At 40.0% G+C, this 14776-nt stretch overlaps 1 protein-coding gene and 1 long non-coding RNA gene across 5 annotated transcripts in view; one reads left to right on the top strand and one right to left on the bottom strand.

Annotated features, from left to right (window-relative positions):
• LOC129562412 (uncharacterized) overlaps positions 1–8507 on the top strand; it is a 96102-nt gene extending 87595 nt beyond the window's left edge. The window contains exon 6 of the long non-coding RNA XR_008687195.2: positions 7581–8507. This is a non-coding gene — a long non-coding RNA (uncharacterized LOC129562412). The remainder of the gene's footprint in view (positions 1–7580) is intronic.
• The window catches only part of SLC12A1 (solute carrier family 12 member 1), an 88724-nt gene that overhangs the window by 61119 nt on the left and 12829 nt on the right, over positions 1–14776 (bottom strand). The window contains exons 4-9 of one of the 4 annotated variants that reach the window (XM_088839587.1): positions 11088–11183; positions 10470–10565; positions 8708–8847; positions 7558–7668; positions 4827–4938; positions 2723–2850 (exon numbers count right to left, since the gene is read on the bottom strand). In XM_088839587.1, the coding sequence (XP_088695713.1) occupies positions 2723–2850; positions 4827–4938; positions 7558–7668; positions 8708–8847; positions 10470–10565; positions 11088–11183 (683 nt within the window). Of the gene's footprint in view, positions 1–2722; positions 2851–4826; positions 4939–7557; positions 7669–8707; positions 8848–10469; positions 10566–11087; positions 11184–11729; positions 11826–14776 lie in introns of all 4 variants that reach the window. The other 3 variants (XM_088839589.1, XM_055435471.2, XM_088839588.1) reach the window with 3 other exon arrangements.

Raw genomic sequence — 14776 nt, 5'->3', positions numbered from 1 at the left:
CCTTATTTAGGAGTTACTTGAGGATCAAACTGGATGTGATATAAGTCGGGATGCCAATATCTTAATGTCTGGTCACATACTCACACTGCCTGTTCTGGCTGCTTTTCCTCTTGTCAGGATAGGACTTGGATTCTTAGTTTTCATTCCAAATGTTTATTTCCATCCCTCAAGCAGTAGCACAAAATCTCACCTTCCTTCACCTTTTTACATTAAATATCATATTTTTTTCCCCTTGGGACACAGTACAAGCAGTCTTACTAGGTTGCTGCAGGTTCCGTGTCAACCATATCCTAATCTTTCATCTCTGAAACTGCATCTTAACTCTCCTGATTAGGTCTCTGTACCTTGAAAATCTTCTCCCACACACATATTTACAGACCATCAATAGTGTGTTAACAAGTAGAAGTTTCAGGATGGGAACCTTGTGTAGCATCCCCTTGTGCCAGTTCTTGTTAGCTGTCACTATCAGCCTGAAGAGCCTCAGAATCTTGAGAAGGATTCTGAGGTTGTGAGCAGAGGTAGTGTCTTGCATATCCCCACAATGTGTAAATAACACGTTTACTAAGTTGAACTGAATTTATTACGCTCTAGTTTCACTCTCAGAAACAATTATTATCTGTAAGTCCAGAACTTTGGTTGCCACATCCCAACATGTAGTCATCTTTTAGTCTTTAACATGCTTGACCCTTCTGGCTTCTGATCATGTTATTACATCTTAAAGCACCATCATCTCTTTATTTTCTCTCTCTTGGGTCCTCCAGTCCCTTAGCTCTTTCTCTCTCTTTTTTTTAAAATTTATTTTTAATTACAGGTTAATGTAGCTACCCACTAGAAATCTCCCCTCTGATGTCCTTCTTCCATTTTAACCCCAATGGCTAAATCTGAGCTTCAACATGGGATCAATTCAGTAGGTTGCAACCAGCATGAAAACAATACAGTAGAATAGAACTGATGTGAAAACATCAGAGGACATCGTTTGTGATAAAGTATTGAATTGTTTAGGAGAAATTTTTATATTAGGCACTTGGTTGTGATATACAGTATTTCCTTACAGTAGATCATAGTTTAAAAAAAAAGAAAAAGCATCCTTTCCAATTCCTTTCCTAACTCTAACAAAAGCTGACCTGTTTGATCCATTTTTCCTGCCATGGTCTTGTCCAGACTACATGCTTGAAAAGGATCAAGCAAGCTCTTCTTCACTTCTTTGATGCCTGGTATAAGTAACAAGTGTTAGCTGAGTTGAACTGACTACTAATCAACTAATAATAAAAACTTAGTCGAAAGAAAGCACAATATTCTTTGAATGTGTTCTTACAGTTTACCGAAATTTAAACCTATGACCTCTGATACTTTTCCAAATCTGAGAAACCAGAAGCTCAATGTCCAGAGTTAAATTTTGTTAAGCAGCACTATTTACTTACTTCATTATGAAGAAGTTACTTAATTTTTCTGAGCCTCAGCATACTCATTTTTATGTCCCATCTCTGCTGAAGAATTTACCATGGCATTGAGGTCCTTAATATAACAAATGTGAATGCCTTTGTTCATTGACACAATAAATATTTATTGAAGATTTGCTAGCTCCAAGGACACAACACTGAACAAAACCAAAGGCAAAGTCCCCACTTTTATGGAGTTATATTATAGGGCAAACATCTCTCACTCAGGCGCCTTCAACAGCTTTTCTCCTTACCTTGTAAGTATACTCAGCCTATCAGGGCTTCTCCACTTGAATCATGAGAAACTCCTTCCTGTTCCCACAATTTTCCCTTGCCTGTCTGTCCTTTTGTCTTCTCTGCCTGGAATACCCTTACATTTCCTGATTGTTGTCAGTAACCAGCTTTTCCTTTTACTTACTGCTCAAAAGTTTCTTCGTTGCAAAAATTGTTCCCAATGTAATTATTTCTTCTTTATTTTTATTTCATAATCCACTTGGACAATGCAGTTTGCATATACACACACACACACACACACACACACACATATATCTCCCCTGATAACTTGCAAATATTTCTAGTCTTCCAAAGTTGATTATAAATTTGTTGAGGTAAAACCTGTATTTTCTACTTTTTTTTCATGTGTGGTAGAGATTATTTATTGTCTTTTAATATCCATTCTCACCTTCCTCATTTTAATACTGTTGCTGTTGTTGTTGAGTCACTAAATTGTGTCTGACTCTTTTGTGACTCTATGAACTATAGCTTGCCAGGCTCCTCTGTCCATGGGATTCTCCAGGCAAGAATACTGGAGTGGGTTGCCATTTCCTTCTCCAAGGGATCGTCTCGACCCAGGGATCAAACCTGTGTCTCTTGCATTGCAGGTGGATTCTTTACCATTGAGCCACCAGGGAAGCCCACCTTTTAATATTAGAACTCCCTAAAATAATACTAGAATTCCTTAAAATTTTATCTGGGCACATCGTGTCCAACTAGAGATTACATTTCCCAGTCTTCTTTGCAACTAGGTAAAGTCACAGAGGGGGCCTCTCCAGTGGCTCAGCTTACTGAATAAGACTTTTGGAAGAACCATCAGGAATAGGATAATTTGGCAGTAAAATTTGTAATTAAGAGAGAGAACTTTTTAAATAACTAGGAAACCTTGAATAAATCTTACAGCTTTGAAATCTATAGAGAAACATGGTCACTGTTGATGTCTGTAGCTCCCTGTCCTGCCCAACTGCACCATTGCTTCTTAGAAGTACAAAGCAGAGGAAATAACATACCTCCAAATCTCCCGAAATATTGGCACCAGCAAGGATCCCAGTTGCTGCTGGGAAAAAAATGGCAAAGACAGAGAAGAAGCCTTCTCCTTTTGTGAAGCTTGGCCCAAAATTTTCTGCAAATATTGATGCTGCAACACAAATAATGAGAAAATTATCATGTAGACTTTCTTCACTGGTAGGAGATAAAGTTACCTTTAGCTTCTGTAGCCCTAAATATAAATGTGTTCCTATAATCTAAATGGAATGAGCTTGAAGATATTGGTATAATCTTGATGAACCTCATGTTACTATTTGCCAGGTATCAAAATACATGTCACAAGGTTTTAAATCTCTAGAATATACTCTGAAAAGTCAATAATTTTCTTGAAAATGGAGACCCATGCTGAGTTCTTTGAATCTAGAAGACTAAAAAAGAAGGAAACAGAAAATTCTCTCATGATTGAACTGTCAAACTCACAAATATACTGCATAATATTGCCCTGCACACATACAACTACATTCTCACATGTATATATACCTTAATCAGCATATTGCCTTACTACACCCCTTTTTTTTGTCGAATTGTAGAACCTTGTGGATGAAGCTACCTTACAGTTTTGATACTAATGTTCTAACCTCCCTGGCCTTTGTCACTGGAGACTGGATCTTAGATCCTTATATCAAATTCTCATGTATAAGAATTCTCATATATAGTGAGGAGTTTTGGTCATAAAATAAAAATATTCTACACGTTGTCACCAAATTATTTAAATGAAATGGAAACAATCTAGAAAAAAAGAGAAACAGAAGGGAAAACAAAGAAAGAAAAGGAGGGAAGAAAAGTGTGAACAAAAGAATCTAGGGAAATGCAAAAATAAGAAGAAAAAAATTGAAAACATCAAAAAATTTATAGCAGGAGCTGGAAAAAGAGAAAAGAAGGAAAAGGAAAAGGATATGCAAATCAAGCAAGACAATCTTTACAAAGAAAAAGAATCAGGAAGAAAGAAGTGATGTGATTTAAAAAGGGAGCAAATAGTGGCAACCAGGTAAACACTGAAGGGAAATATAAAAAACCTCAGCCGTGGATTCTTAAGTATGCTAGGGTGGAAAGCCAGGAAAGAGGGGATAGGTGGAGTAGGATAGAAGAGAGAAGTCAATGTTTATGCCTTGATCACAGCTGCTATGTTAATAGTTCCTACAGTCTTTTCTGTTTGAAAACCTGACAGTGATGCTCACCTAGATAATGTCATAAGAAAGCAAGGTACAAAAACGACTAGCGGGATGAAAAAATGCCCGTGTTTGGCTTTGGTGCTCCCAGTGGTTGGGCACATTGTCTGAGCTGTGTTCCCTTTTCTGCACAGACACCCCTACTGTTTGACAGAGACAACATGTGCAGCACTTTAAGATTTTTTATTTTTTTCAGACAAGGCTTTATTGGGGCCCCAGCTGCAGCAGAGGGGAGCCAGAACAAATAACAGGTTCCCTTGTTTTCTGGCTCCCTGAGCAAAGTTAAGCTTGTTCCTTATATGGGGTGAGGGTAGGGAATGTGTCCAGAGGTTGGGCCAAAGGGCTGGGCTTATGTGTTTTGACCACCCCTGAGGTAATATTGTGTGCAGGGGGCATGTGCTTTTGCTTTTAATCCCCTATTTTTGCTCTAGACTTTTCAAAAGTGGCAGATGGATTTTTTTTGGTCTCTTTGTCTATAATTTTGTCTATAATCTTTTGTCTATAATTTTGCCCCACCTGTGCATGTACACGGTTATTTTTAGTCCAAAAATATATAGTTTCTTTATATTTTGCTGCTTAAGGAGAGGTTTATCTTTTAGGTTCCAGCACTTTAAGGTTTTCAAAGCACTTTAACATCCGCTATCTTACTTGGTTTTCAGCGTCGCTTTAGGAAGTTGCTATTATCATTCCCACCTTGGCAGGAAAATCTGAGACAAATAGTGTTAGGTGACCTGTCTAGCTGGCAAGCAGCAAGGTTGAGACAAACTCTGGCTCTCCTGACTCAAACCTGAGACTATTCCCTGGGACTCCAGTGGCCAGGGCAGGGGTCATGGGGATGGTGATGGGGGCGGGCAAAGAAGAAGCTTTTATTGCAAAGCAAGCTATTTGACACACATACCTTGGTAATTAAAGAAACCTCTGGCCCTTTTCTCATTGTTGGATGGAATGACAGTTCCAATGAAGAAGTTTGCAATAGCAATGAGAAGAATGATCAGAAGAATCACTTGAGCCTGGAATGACAAAGTAACAGGAGGTCAAATTAGAGTTATTCAATGACTTTTTACATAGTTATAAAAGTCGTAAATGCCCACTGAATAAAGACCCTATCTAATAATTCCAGTTAAGAGTCTACTATCCAGTGTAGGTAATAAGGGTGTTCTTATAAAATGGCATCTTAATAAGCCTTATTTGGCCTAAGAATAGACGTTACATTTTCAACGGGTGCATGGCTTCTGAGGTAGTGCAGCGGTAAAGAATCCGCCTGCCAGTGAAGGAAACATAAGAGATGTGGGTTCAGTCCTTGGGTTGGGAGGATCCCCTGCAGGAGGAAATGGCAACCCACTCCAGTATTCTTCACTGGAAAATCCCATGGACCAAGCAGCCTGGTGGGTTATAGTCCATGGGGTTGCAAAAGAGTCAGACACGACAGCGACTAAACACGCATGCACTCATGTGCTTGGGCACTTGAAGGTGATATTTCAAGAGCATTCTAAGTACTAAGGGGATAACTTAGTGCAGTGTCCCTAGGAATGTAAATGGAGCCAAAAGATTTAACACTGACAGAGTTGTCTTCTTTCCTCGGCAGAGTACCTGTGGATTCTTCCCCTTCCTGGGACTAACCGCAGGACCAGGAGAACGCAGAATGAGGCATAGAATTCCCAGGATGCCTAGTGCACTTGAGGCCGAGCTCTCATACCCGTGTGTGCTCAGCACAAGCTGTCTCCAAGGCTGACCAGCCAAATCATCTGTTCTTTAGTCCCTCTGACATTTCAAGGTGTTTACTGACTTGGCTGTTCCCCTTAGCTGGAAATGCACTTGTCCCTCCATTTTGTAAACCTACGTCTTCACAGAGGCTTTCTTGCCCACTGAATCTAAATAGTAACAGCTAGTGTTTAGTAAGGGCTTACAGTACAACAGCGGAGAAGGCAATGGCAAGCCACTCCAGTACTCTTGCCTAGAAAATCCCATGGATGGAGGAGCCTGGTAGGCTGCAGTCTGTGGTGTCGCTAAGGGTCGGACACGACTGAGCGACTTCACTTTCACTTTTCACTTTCACACATTGGAGAAGGAAATGGCAACCCACTCCAGTGTTCTTGCCTGGAGAATCCCAGGGACGGGGGACCTGGTGGGCTTCCGTCTATGGGGTCACACAGAGTCGGACACGACTGAAGTGACTTAGCAGCAGCAGCAGCAGCACAGTACAACAGATGCAGTTTTAACGTTACCAATATCCTTTCAGGTAAATAATAACCACCCACAACTATATGAAGTAGGTAATACTGCTATCATCATTTAAAGGATAAAAAAAAAACTGAGGGCTAGAGAGGTTAAGTAATTCACCAAAGGTTGTATAGACATAAACCGGTTCAAATCCACTCTAACTACAGAGCTGGAGCTCGAAATTCTACCTTCTACTGTCATGAAACTACACTGCCTCCCTCAGGGAGTAATCTAACATGTGTTCCCCCTGCCACATTCTATCTCAGGGCCCTGTTTATTTCCTTTATACCACTTTCACAACTTACCATTCTATATTTACTCTTTTATTACTCATCTCCCCATAGACCATATGCTCAGCTATGGCAAGGACTGTGCCTGTGTGGGTCACACTGAATATCCAGTGCCTAGCAGAATACCCAGCACATGATAAGCACTCTGTCAGTTTTTGTTTAATGTGTGAATGCATAACCCACAAATAAACGCCATGTAAGAATGTTTCCTATTGCCTTATATAAAATGGGAGGTTTTGGCTATCTTTCCATTTCTGGTGACCACTTGAGGTCTAGTTACTGCACCTCCAGGCACATAGGAACCTAGGAGTTTCGACTGTACTGGTCACTGTAGACAGTTACGAAGCAAGCAAAAGGCATTCTCCCCACCATTCAGAAATTTACTAACTGGTATACTAATCACTGAGTGACCTCCCTGTTGGCTCAGATGGAATCTGCCTGCCATTGCAGAGACATGGGTTCAATCCCTGGGTCGGGAAGACCCCCTGGAGAAGGAAATGGCTAGCCACTCCAGTATTCTCGCCTCGAGAATCGTGGACAGAGGAGCCTGGCAGGTACAGTCCACGGGGTCACAAAGAGTCAGACATGTCTTAGTGGCTAAACAACAACATACTAATCATTAAATCCAGATATTCTCTAGTTCCAGGGCCTCTGGTACCCTTAGATTTGCTGCTGGAGTACGGGATTTTAGGAGGGAATGACAGTTTCTGCCTCTGTTATCTTCTCCCAACACACTTGTCATATCTTGTAGATGTCAGCATTCACAGTCAGCGAGGAAGGGGATACCAGGGAAATGAGGAAAAGACACAGGCCTCCAGTATGTACTATTGCTGTGACCACAAGGGGTCTGTGCATGAAGATGGCAGCAATCCTGTTGGCTATGTCACTGTGACTACAGAATAAAGGACAAAGTATCGGCCTGATCACATGAGCTATGACTTACTACTGTCTGGACTTTGTGCTTTGAGGACTTGCTGTTCCACTGAACACTGACTAGGCTCCTTTTACCATAGAAAGTAATAATAGCAATTCCTTTTGAAAATGGAGTTCCTTCTATTCCTGCAATTTGTTCAAGAAGCTGACTAGCAGTTGTTGGTAATATCATTTTGAGAAACTGACCTTTGCTTCCCATTCCATTCCAGCTACTGAAATTCCTAAAAGAATCACCACTGTGATGGAGCCTATGATCCGGATGTCATTGGTTGGATCCACCATCATCGAATCACTCTCCTGGAACAACAGCAACAAAAAATCCCCCCTAAATAGTTAGAAGTTTTTTGTTTTGATCTGTATGTGCTATTGTAGCATTTAACAGTAAAAAGAGATACTATGCCCTGCTGTCTGGGGATAACAGAAAAATGAAGTGCTCATAAATTTGAGAAGATAAAACATCTAGCATTACTTTTTCCTGTAATAATAAGCCTTTGATAGCCAAGGTTAGGAGTTAAAATTTTTAGAGATCCATTCTAGGCACAGCTTTTGAAACTATTGTAGAACTAAGTAAAATTAAGGGTATGTACACTTATCACGTTTTGTTTCAGGAGAACAACCAGGTATTTTTGTGTGTCAAGGGGAATCCTAGAGAGATGAAAATGAGTGGTCTCCAATGTGAATATCAAAAAATAAGTGTTACTCAATTAAAGAACAAACTATGAACTATACAACCCACTCATTTATTCATCTGATTTTCAAATAGAGGTACTATTACCTATTGAATTCAGTATCTGCTATCACTTCCACAGAAGGAGGACTGGAAGCTAGCTCATATACTAGTTAATTAATGTGCTCACATATATACCATCCAGACAGAGCACCTATGCTAAAAAATGCCCAGTTTCCTACAGTGAGTCCTAATGTTTGAACTTTCTTTCCCTTTGGACATATGTAACCATAATAGTAATATTGATGCTGACAATAATGCTCATTATTTATCTTTTCTTTCATGTTTTACCCTGTATTTCATGTCCATTATTTCATTTGATCTGTACCACATTTATATGAAAGACATAGGACAATATTATTAACCCATATTATGGATTTGGAAAGCAAGGTTCAGATGAACAACAGGACTGGTCCAAAATCTGTCAGCTGATAAGTGTGAGAGCCAGGACTCTAAGAAGTTCTGATGCCAACTATATTCAGCTTCCACATTCTGCACAATAAATCTATTTCCTCTCATCTTGCCATAATGATATCCCCTAGTGCCCTGGAAAAGCAAATTAAACCGAATTATCTTGCTTGAATGAAGAGAACAAAAGCTTTTAATTACCTTAAGAAGATCTACCACAGTCTCAGCAAATCCCACCACATACATAGCAACAGCCACTGCATTAGCAAAAGCAAAGATCAAGCCTATAGAGCCACCAAACTCAGGCCCTAAGCTTCTGGAAATAAGATAGTAGGCCCCACCTGAAACAAGAAATGAACATGTTTTATACTGACGAACTGCTAAAGGATTTAGTTTATATGACCAAATAATTTTGACTGTCTGAGAACATTTAAAATATTAACTATTCTAATTTTTTATTTTAATAAAAATATTACAAATCCTAGTAATTTTAGAAATCTTGTGTCAACTTAATGAATAACTTAGCCCTTCTTTGAATTCTGTGTATAATCTACAATAGAACTATCTTGACTAAATAAAATCTAATTTATCAAAACCCATAGTATACAAATGCTACAAATAAGAATATAACAAACTTTTCTTTCAAATTCTTTGTCTTTTGAAAATATAAAATTATTTGTCTCTAACTTCATTAGAGAGTTCAGATTAATAATTTCGTATCTGAAATTTCCAGAAACGGGCAGGCACAGGCAGAAAATGAAGTAGGTAAAGTTTATCAATGTCATTCAAGCTTCATTTCTGGTATAAATTTTGGTATATATTTACTGCATTAAAATTGATAACTATATAGTGCTATGTATTATCCGCTTTATACATCAGACTTAGTTTTGATGATTTTAGCTCAAGAAAGCATGGTTATCCCCAAATACCCATATGTGAATGGGGGTGGCAAGTGGGAAGTAACATGCAGAGAACTTAGGATGATTGCTCCTATCTTGGACTTTGAAAAGGAAGTTCTACACATGGCTGTGTACTTCTGGGTATGAGAAAGACTGAGCCAGAATGGCTAATCACCTTGAGAGTTCTGAGAGAAAGTTCTGAGTTCTGAAGGCAAAAATAAATAGTTGTTGAAAGGCCTAGGAGACTGGATGTTATCACAGACCGTGTGAATTCCTGACTTCCTGTACTGAACTATTGGCAGAAGAATGACATTGAACACACAGACCTACAACCAAAACTATCTTTCGCTGAAACTTTTCACTGTTTCCTCCATAGTAACTCCTTTGGGTGAAGGGGCAACACCTTCTCTATAAATGTAAATTTTTGTTTGTGTTGGGCAAATCCTCATTATTTCCATTGTCCTAATTACATTAAGTAAATTAGCAGCCAATTACTAGACTTGGTCGAGGAAGAAAGGAAGTTTGAAGAACAATGACAAACTTTACTCACTCATTTCCAGCCCAGGCCCACATTTCCTGGATGATTTGAAAGTAACCCTTTTTCTTTTTGAGAATCTTCTGAAGCCTGTTGGCCATTGGTAGCATAGCGTTGGGCTGAACTCTGATGGCTTACTGAATGAGAAGTGTCAGGAGTGTCAGCTGGGATGCTCAAGAAGACCCCTTCTAAGAGGGCCTGGGGAAGAGCCGGCGGGGCTCATCCAAGGCACAAAGAAACCATTTATTTCACTTTAACACACACTTTCTTTCTAGACATCTGGTCATTCTCTGCTTTATAAACATGATCAATCACAAATTTGGGCCCATGTGATTGGATCTCTTTTCTGGAGATCTCAATTTTAGGTGAAAATAATCATGCCTTGCTATTTAAATTTTGGATTGTTTTGTTTTGTTTGAATCCTTTGGGAGCTAATTATCAACATACAAATTTTACTTCCAACATTAACCAACTCTAGCCATCACTACATAATCAAAGCTTGTAGTCACAAGTGCATGGATTGGCTTACCTCCTCTTACCACTCCATTTGTGCAAATAGCAGACATAGAAATACCTGTAAGTGTTGTCACTACCACACTCAGGCCGATGATGATGACTCCAAGACCTGAAAAATCCCCCAAGAAAGGTATTTGGCTCCAGGACTTCAAGAAGTGGCAAGTGGGAAGTAACATGCAGAGAACTTAGGATGATTGCTTCTCTCTTGGACTTCTCTCTTGGAACATTTAGAAATGTTCTAAAAGATCCCATTGCATCCAGGTATAGGAAGGTCTAAAAGGTACCTGAAATGTACTAAACTTTAAAACTGAAGCTGTGTTGAGGAATCAGTTTTCAAGAAACGCCAGCTGAAGTTGTGAAGTAGCCTGAAAAGTAAAGCATTTACCCAAGGAATCTGTGCATATGGGATCCATGACCTGCAATGTGCCAGAGAGGACCATTAGATAAGAGACCACAGCTGATCAGAATAGATGGGGGCTATATAGACAGTACCTTATGTTTTCTTCTGGGTCCATCTTCAAGAACATCGAGCTACTTTCTTGCTCCCACCAAAAAGAAGTAAAGTATAATAAAAAGTTTTTGCCTACCCATAGCAAGTGTTGAGAATATTTAGATATCTTAGGAATTTTACCTCCACGAACAAACCCGTTAGTTGCTATTGCAGAAGTTGACAACCCAGTAATAGAAGTGACCATGGTGGAAAGAAGAATTATGAGAACGCCAAGACCTGTTAGCAATGAAAGAGAAGATATTACATTTTACTATTCTTCCTTGGATTCCCTATTGCTGCAAACTATACTGCTTTGAATTTAAGTTTTCACATCCAAGCCTTGGGGCCCCAGTGGAGTTCCTTCGTGCTAAAGGGAAACTGGTTTGCCTGGTATAAGGATCAAGTCAGAGAACTGCTCATTATGATGAAGGATGGTCTCCAAAAGTAAACACAATCTAAAATGCGGCCCTGGAAAGAAAAAGTTGACTTATGCTGGTGTCCTGGGAGAGAAGTTACCCTGGCTGTGAAAAGAGAAAACATAACATTTGACCTTCTCTTTTGCTTGAGAGGAACCTGAATGAGAGAGCTGGGGTTTTGACAAAGGTTAAATCCTTCTCCATTTTTCTTGCATCTCTCTTGCCTGGCAGGGTAAAAAAAGAAAAAAAAAAAAAAAGAACCAACTTGGATTACCTTTGAAAACACTTCAGAAATGTCAGTGGTGAACTCTCTGAGCCTGTGTTCCTTTACCTTACAAATGATCGTGTGGGTCACAAGTTTAATTACCTCCTCTGACATATCCATTTGTAGCAATAGCAGAGGTGGATAAACCAGTGATACCAGTCACTGTCACGGCTAAGCCGATGATAATCACACCAAGACCTCAGTTGAGAAAGGAAAAATAAAGGCAATTAAATGGTGGAATAATCCATTTAGATTGTTTACAAAAAAGTCAGCAAGTCTAGAGTAATCACCAAAGGATCACATCTGAGTTTAACAAGCTGGTCTGGAAGCCACCACAGAGGAAATGTTCAGCTTTGAAGTTTTCTGCCCATGGTAGCACAGATTCAAGAAACCCAAGTCCTAAGATATGCAGTAGAAAGTTGCACCTAACTGAGAAACTATGGCTGGTCAAAGTTTAACGTGAACCTCACTATTTATGAAGTTCTAGACACCCATGAACATAATAATTGGCCTGAACAATCCCAAGCTGCTAATACTATTAGTAAAGGGTAAATGTTCAACTATCTTTTTATGTATATTTGATTGTGTAGGAGTAGAAAATTACATATATTAATAGTGCAGAAAATTATTCATCTGGCAGATGAATAAAGTAGAAAGAATCAAATCAGACTGCATTTACTTATTGGCTATGTGAACTCTGATAAGTTACCTATTTTCTGAGCCAGAAATGGCAGTGAATTAGAAAGAATGTGTGTAAAGTGGCCATGTATAAAGAAAGTAGTGGCACATGTAAAGGCAGAATGCATGTGTAAAGATAGAATGCATGTGTAAAGTAGCATAGTGCATGCCACACAGTACATAATCAAAGGTGCTGCTTTTTAATCATATCCACAGTAGTCGTAACGGTTATTGTTTTTTAAAAACCAACTGTATATCCAGCTGTGTTAGGCAGTATGTGAAATGCAACAAAAAATAAAAATGAAAAAAGCTGCCCTCAAGGATCTTATGGTGCAGAAACATTTACTATGAGAGGGAGAAAGTAGACCAGAATTCAGAGGAAGGCAAGGCTGTTCTCAGTTTCAGGAAATGCACAGCCAGGAGGACACTGAAGGGTAGCAGAATATTCTGTTGCCAAATTTGCCATGTTAGCATAAGGATTACTTTGAGCTAAAGACAACTGAAAAACAGAAGATATCTCCCCTTATTTGCCTAAAGGCAGGACATAAATTTGTAAAGGTGTCTCCTTTTTCCTTTCTCCTGGGGATAGTTATCAGCTAGAGACTGGAGACAGCTGGAAATGGTACTAGAGGAATCTACATAGACTTTACTAACTAGGCCTTATCTTCCACTAGTTCCCCCACATATTTGCCTTTCCACAATGTGCCACTCTAGACATTCAGTCTTTTCCTTTGTCTTGTTATTTCTCTAAAAATGTGTTGTTCTTTTGCTCAGATGCTTGTATAAGACCAAATTCTAACCACCCCTTTGAGTTACTAATCACTGAGGATTCCCATTTATAGGCACAATGGATGCACATGTTAATAAACTTCTGATTGTTTTTCTCTTTTTAATCTGTATGTTGTCAGTCTAATTTACAGGGCACTAACTAGCCAATGGGGAGAAGGCAATGGCAAGCCACTCCAGTACTCTTGCCTAGAAAATCCCATGAATAGAGGAGCCTGGTAGGATGCAGTCCGTGGGATCGCTAAGGGTCGGACACGACTGAGCGACTTCACTTTCGCTTTTCACTTTCACACATTGGAGAAGGAAATGGCAACCCACTCCAGTGTTCTTGCCTTGAGAATCCCAGGGAGGGGGGAGCCTGGTGGGCTTCTGTCTATGGGGTCACACAGAGTCGGACACGACTGAAGTGACGCAGCAGCAGCAGCAGCAGCAACTAGCCAATGAGCCTAAGATGAGTAGAGGGAAACTTTTAACTTCCTCCCCTTCATTGAAGGCTTCCCTCATAGCACAGTTGGTAAATAATCCATCTGCAATGAAGGAGACCCTGGTTCGATTCCTGAGTTGGGAAGATCCCCTGGAGAAGGGATAGGCTGCCCACTGTCAGGAAGCATTTAACAGGAGGCTTCCTGTGTGCTATTTTGGATCTGTCATGAATCCTCTGTTCCTTATTAATTCCTGAATATTCAGGAATTAAGTGGAGTGGCAAAACTCTCCCGAGGCTGAGGAATACATGCATTTCCTTCGTTAGTTTTTCCATCCGGTGAAAAGTAACTGTTTACAACCCTCTCTTTTATATGGGATGCCTTATGTTTCCTTGATAATTTGTAAGTCTTGACTTTTGATCTTTATCTTTGCTGAAAATAGCTACCTTGTAAGACAGTATATATACCCACACTATGTTGAATAAAACACCCTTGTTCCATCAGAGCTTGGGTCTCTCTCTCTCTCTCTCTCTCTCTCTCTCTCTCGCTCTCTCTCGCTCTGTGTCAAGAGTTTTATTGGTTTTCTGCCTAAACCAAAGAATATCAGCCTTTTTCTCTCTCACTGTTACTTTCCATTGTTGACTACAGACCACCAGGTTCCAGTCCATTAAAGGACCTCAACAACCCACTCCAGTATTCTTGGGCTTCCCTGTGGCTCAGCTGGTACAGAAACTCCCTCCTATGTGGGAGACCTGGGTTTGATCTCTGGGTTGGGAAGATCCCCTGGAGAAGGGAAAGGCTACCCATTCCAGTATTCTGGCCTGGAGAATTCCATGGACTGTGTAGTCCATGGGGTTGCAAAAAGTCAGATAGGACTGAGCCACTTTCACTTTCATCCTGTTAGGTAGTTAGAATAGGGAAAAAGAGTCCAGAATGGCAGAGGCTAAACGATAAGTGAGAGAAAAGCCCGCAAAAATAAAACGAAGGTACGAGGACCAGAGTGAGGACCTCAGGTAGAACAAACAACACTCCTGGCTGACCCAATTTACATAGGGCAGGCCCAGGGGGAAAAGAAAAACATAGAAAGAGAAGCCAAAGGGCTCTCTTTCTCTCCCGCACGCTAGGGCGCTCTTCTCTTCGCGTCTTTGGGTTGACATGCCCTCATGCCTCGAGGATGGATTTTCCTGTTATTATCTAAATAAAACAGAGCTGTAATACTGATTTGTCTAAGAGCTATAACATGGTCCGTTGGAGACCTGAGAG

This window comes from Moschus berezovskii, chromosome 9, assembly GCF_049115385.1.
Source record: "Moschus berezovskii isolate FMDL1 chromosome 9, NW_MosBer_1.0, whole genome shotgun sequence".
Taxonomy (NCBI): Eukaryota; Metazoa; Chordata; class Mammalia; order Artiodactyla; family Moschidae; genus Moschus; species Moschus berezovskii.
This window is presented reverse-complemented; position numbering and strand designations above follow the sequence as displayed.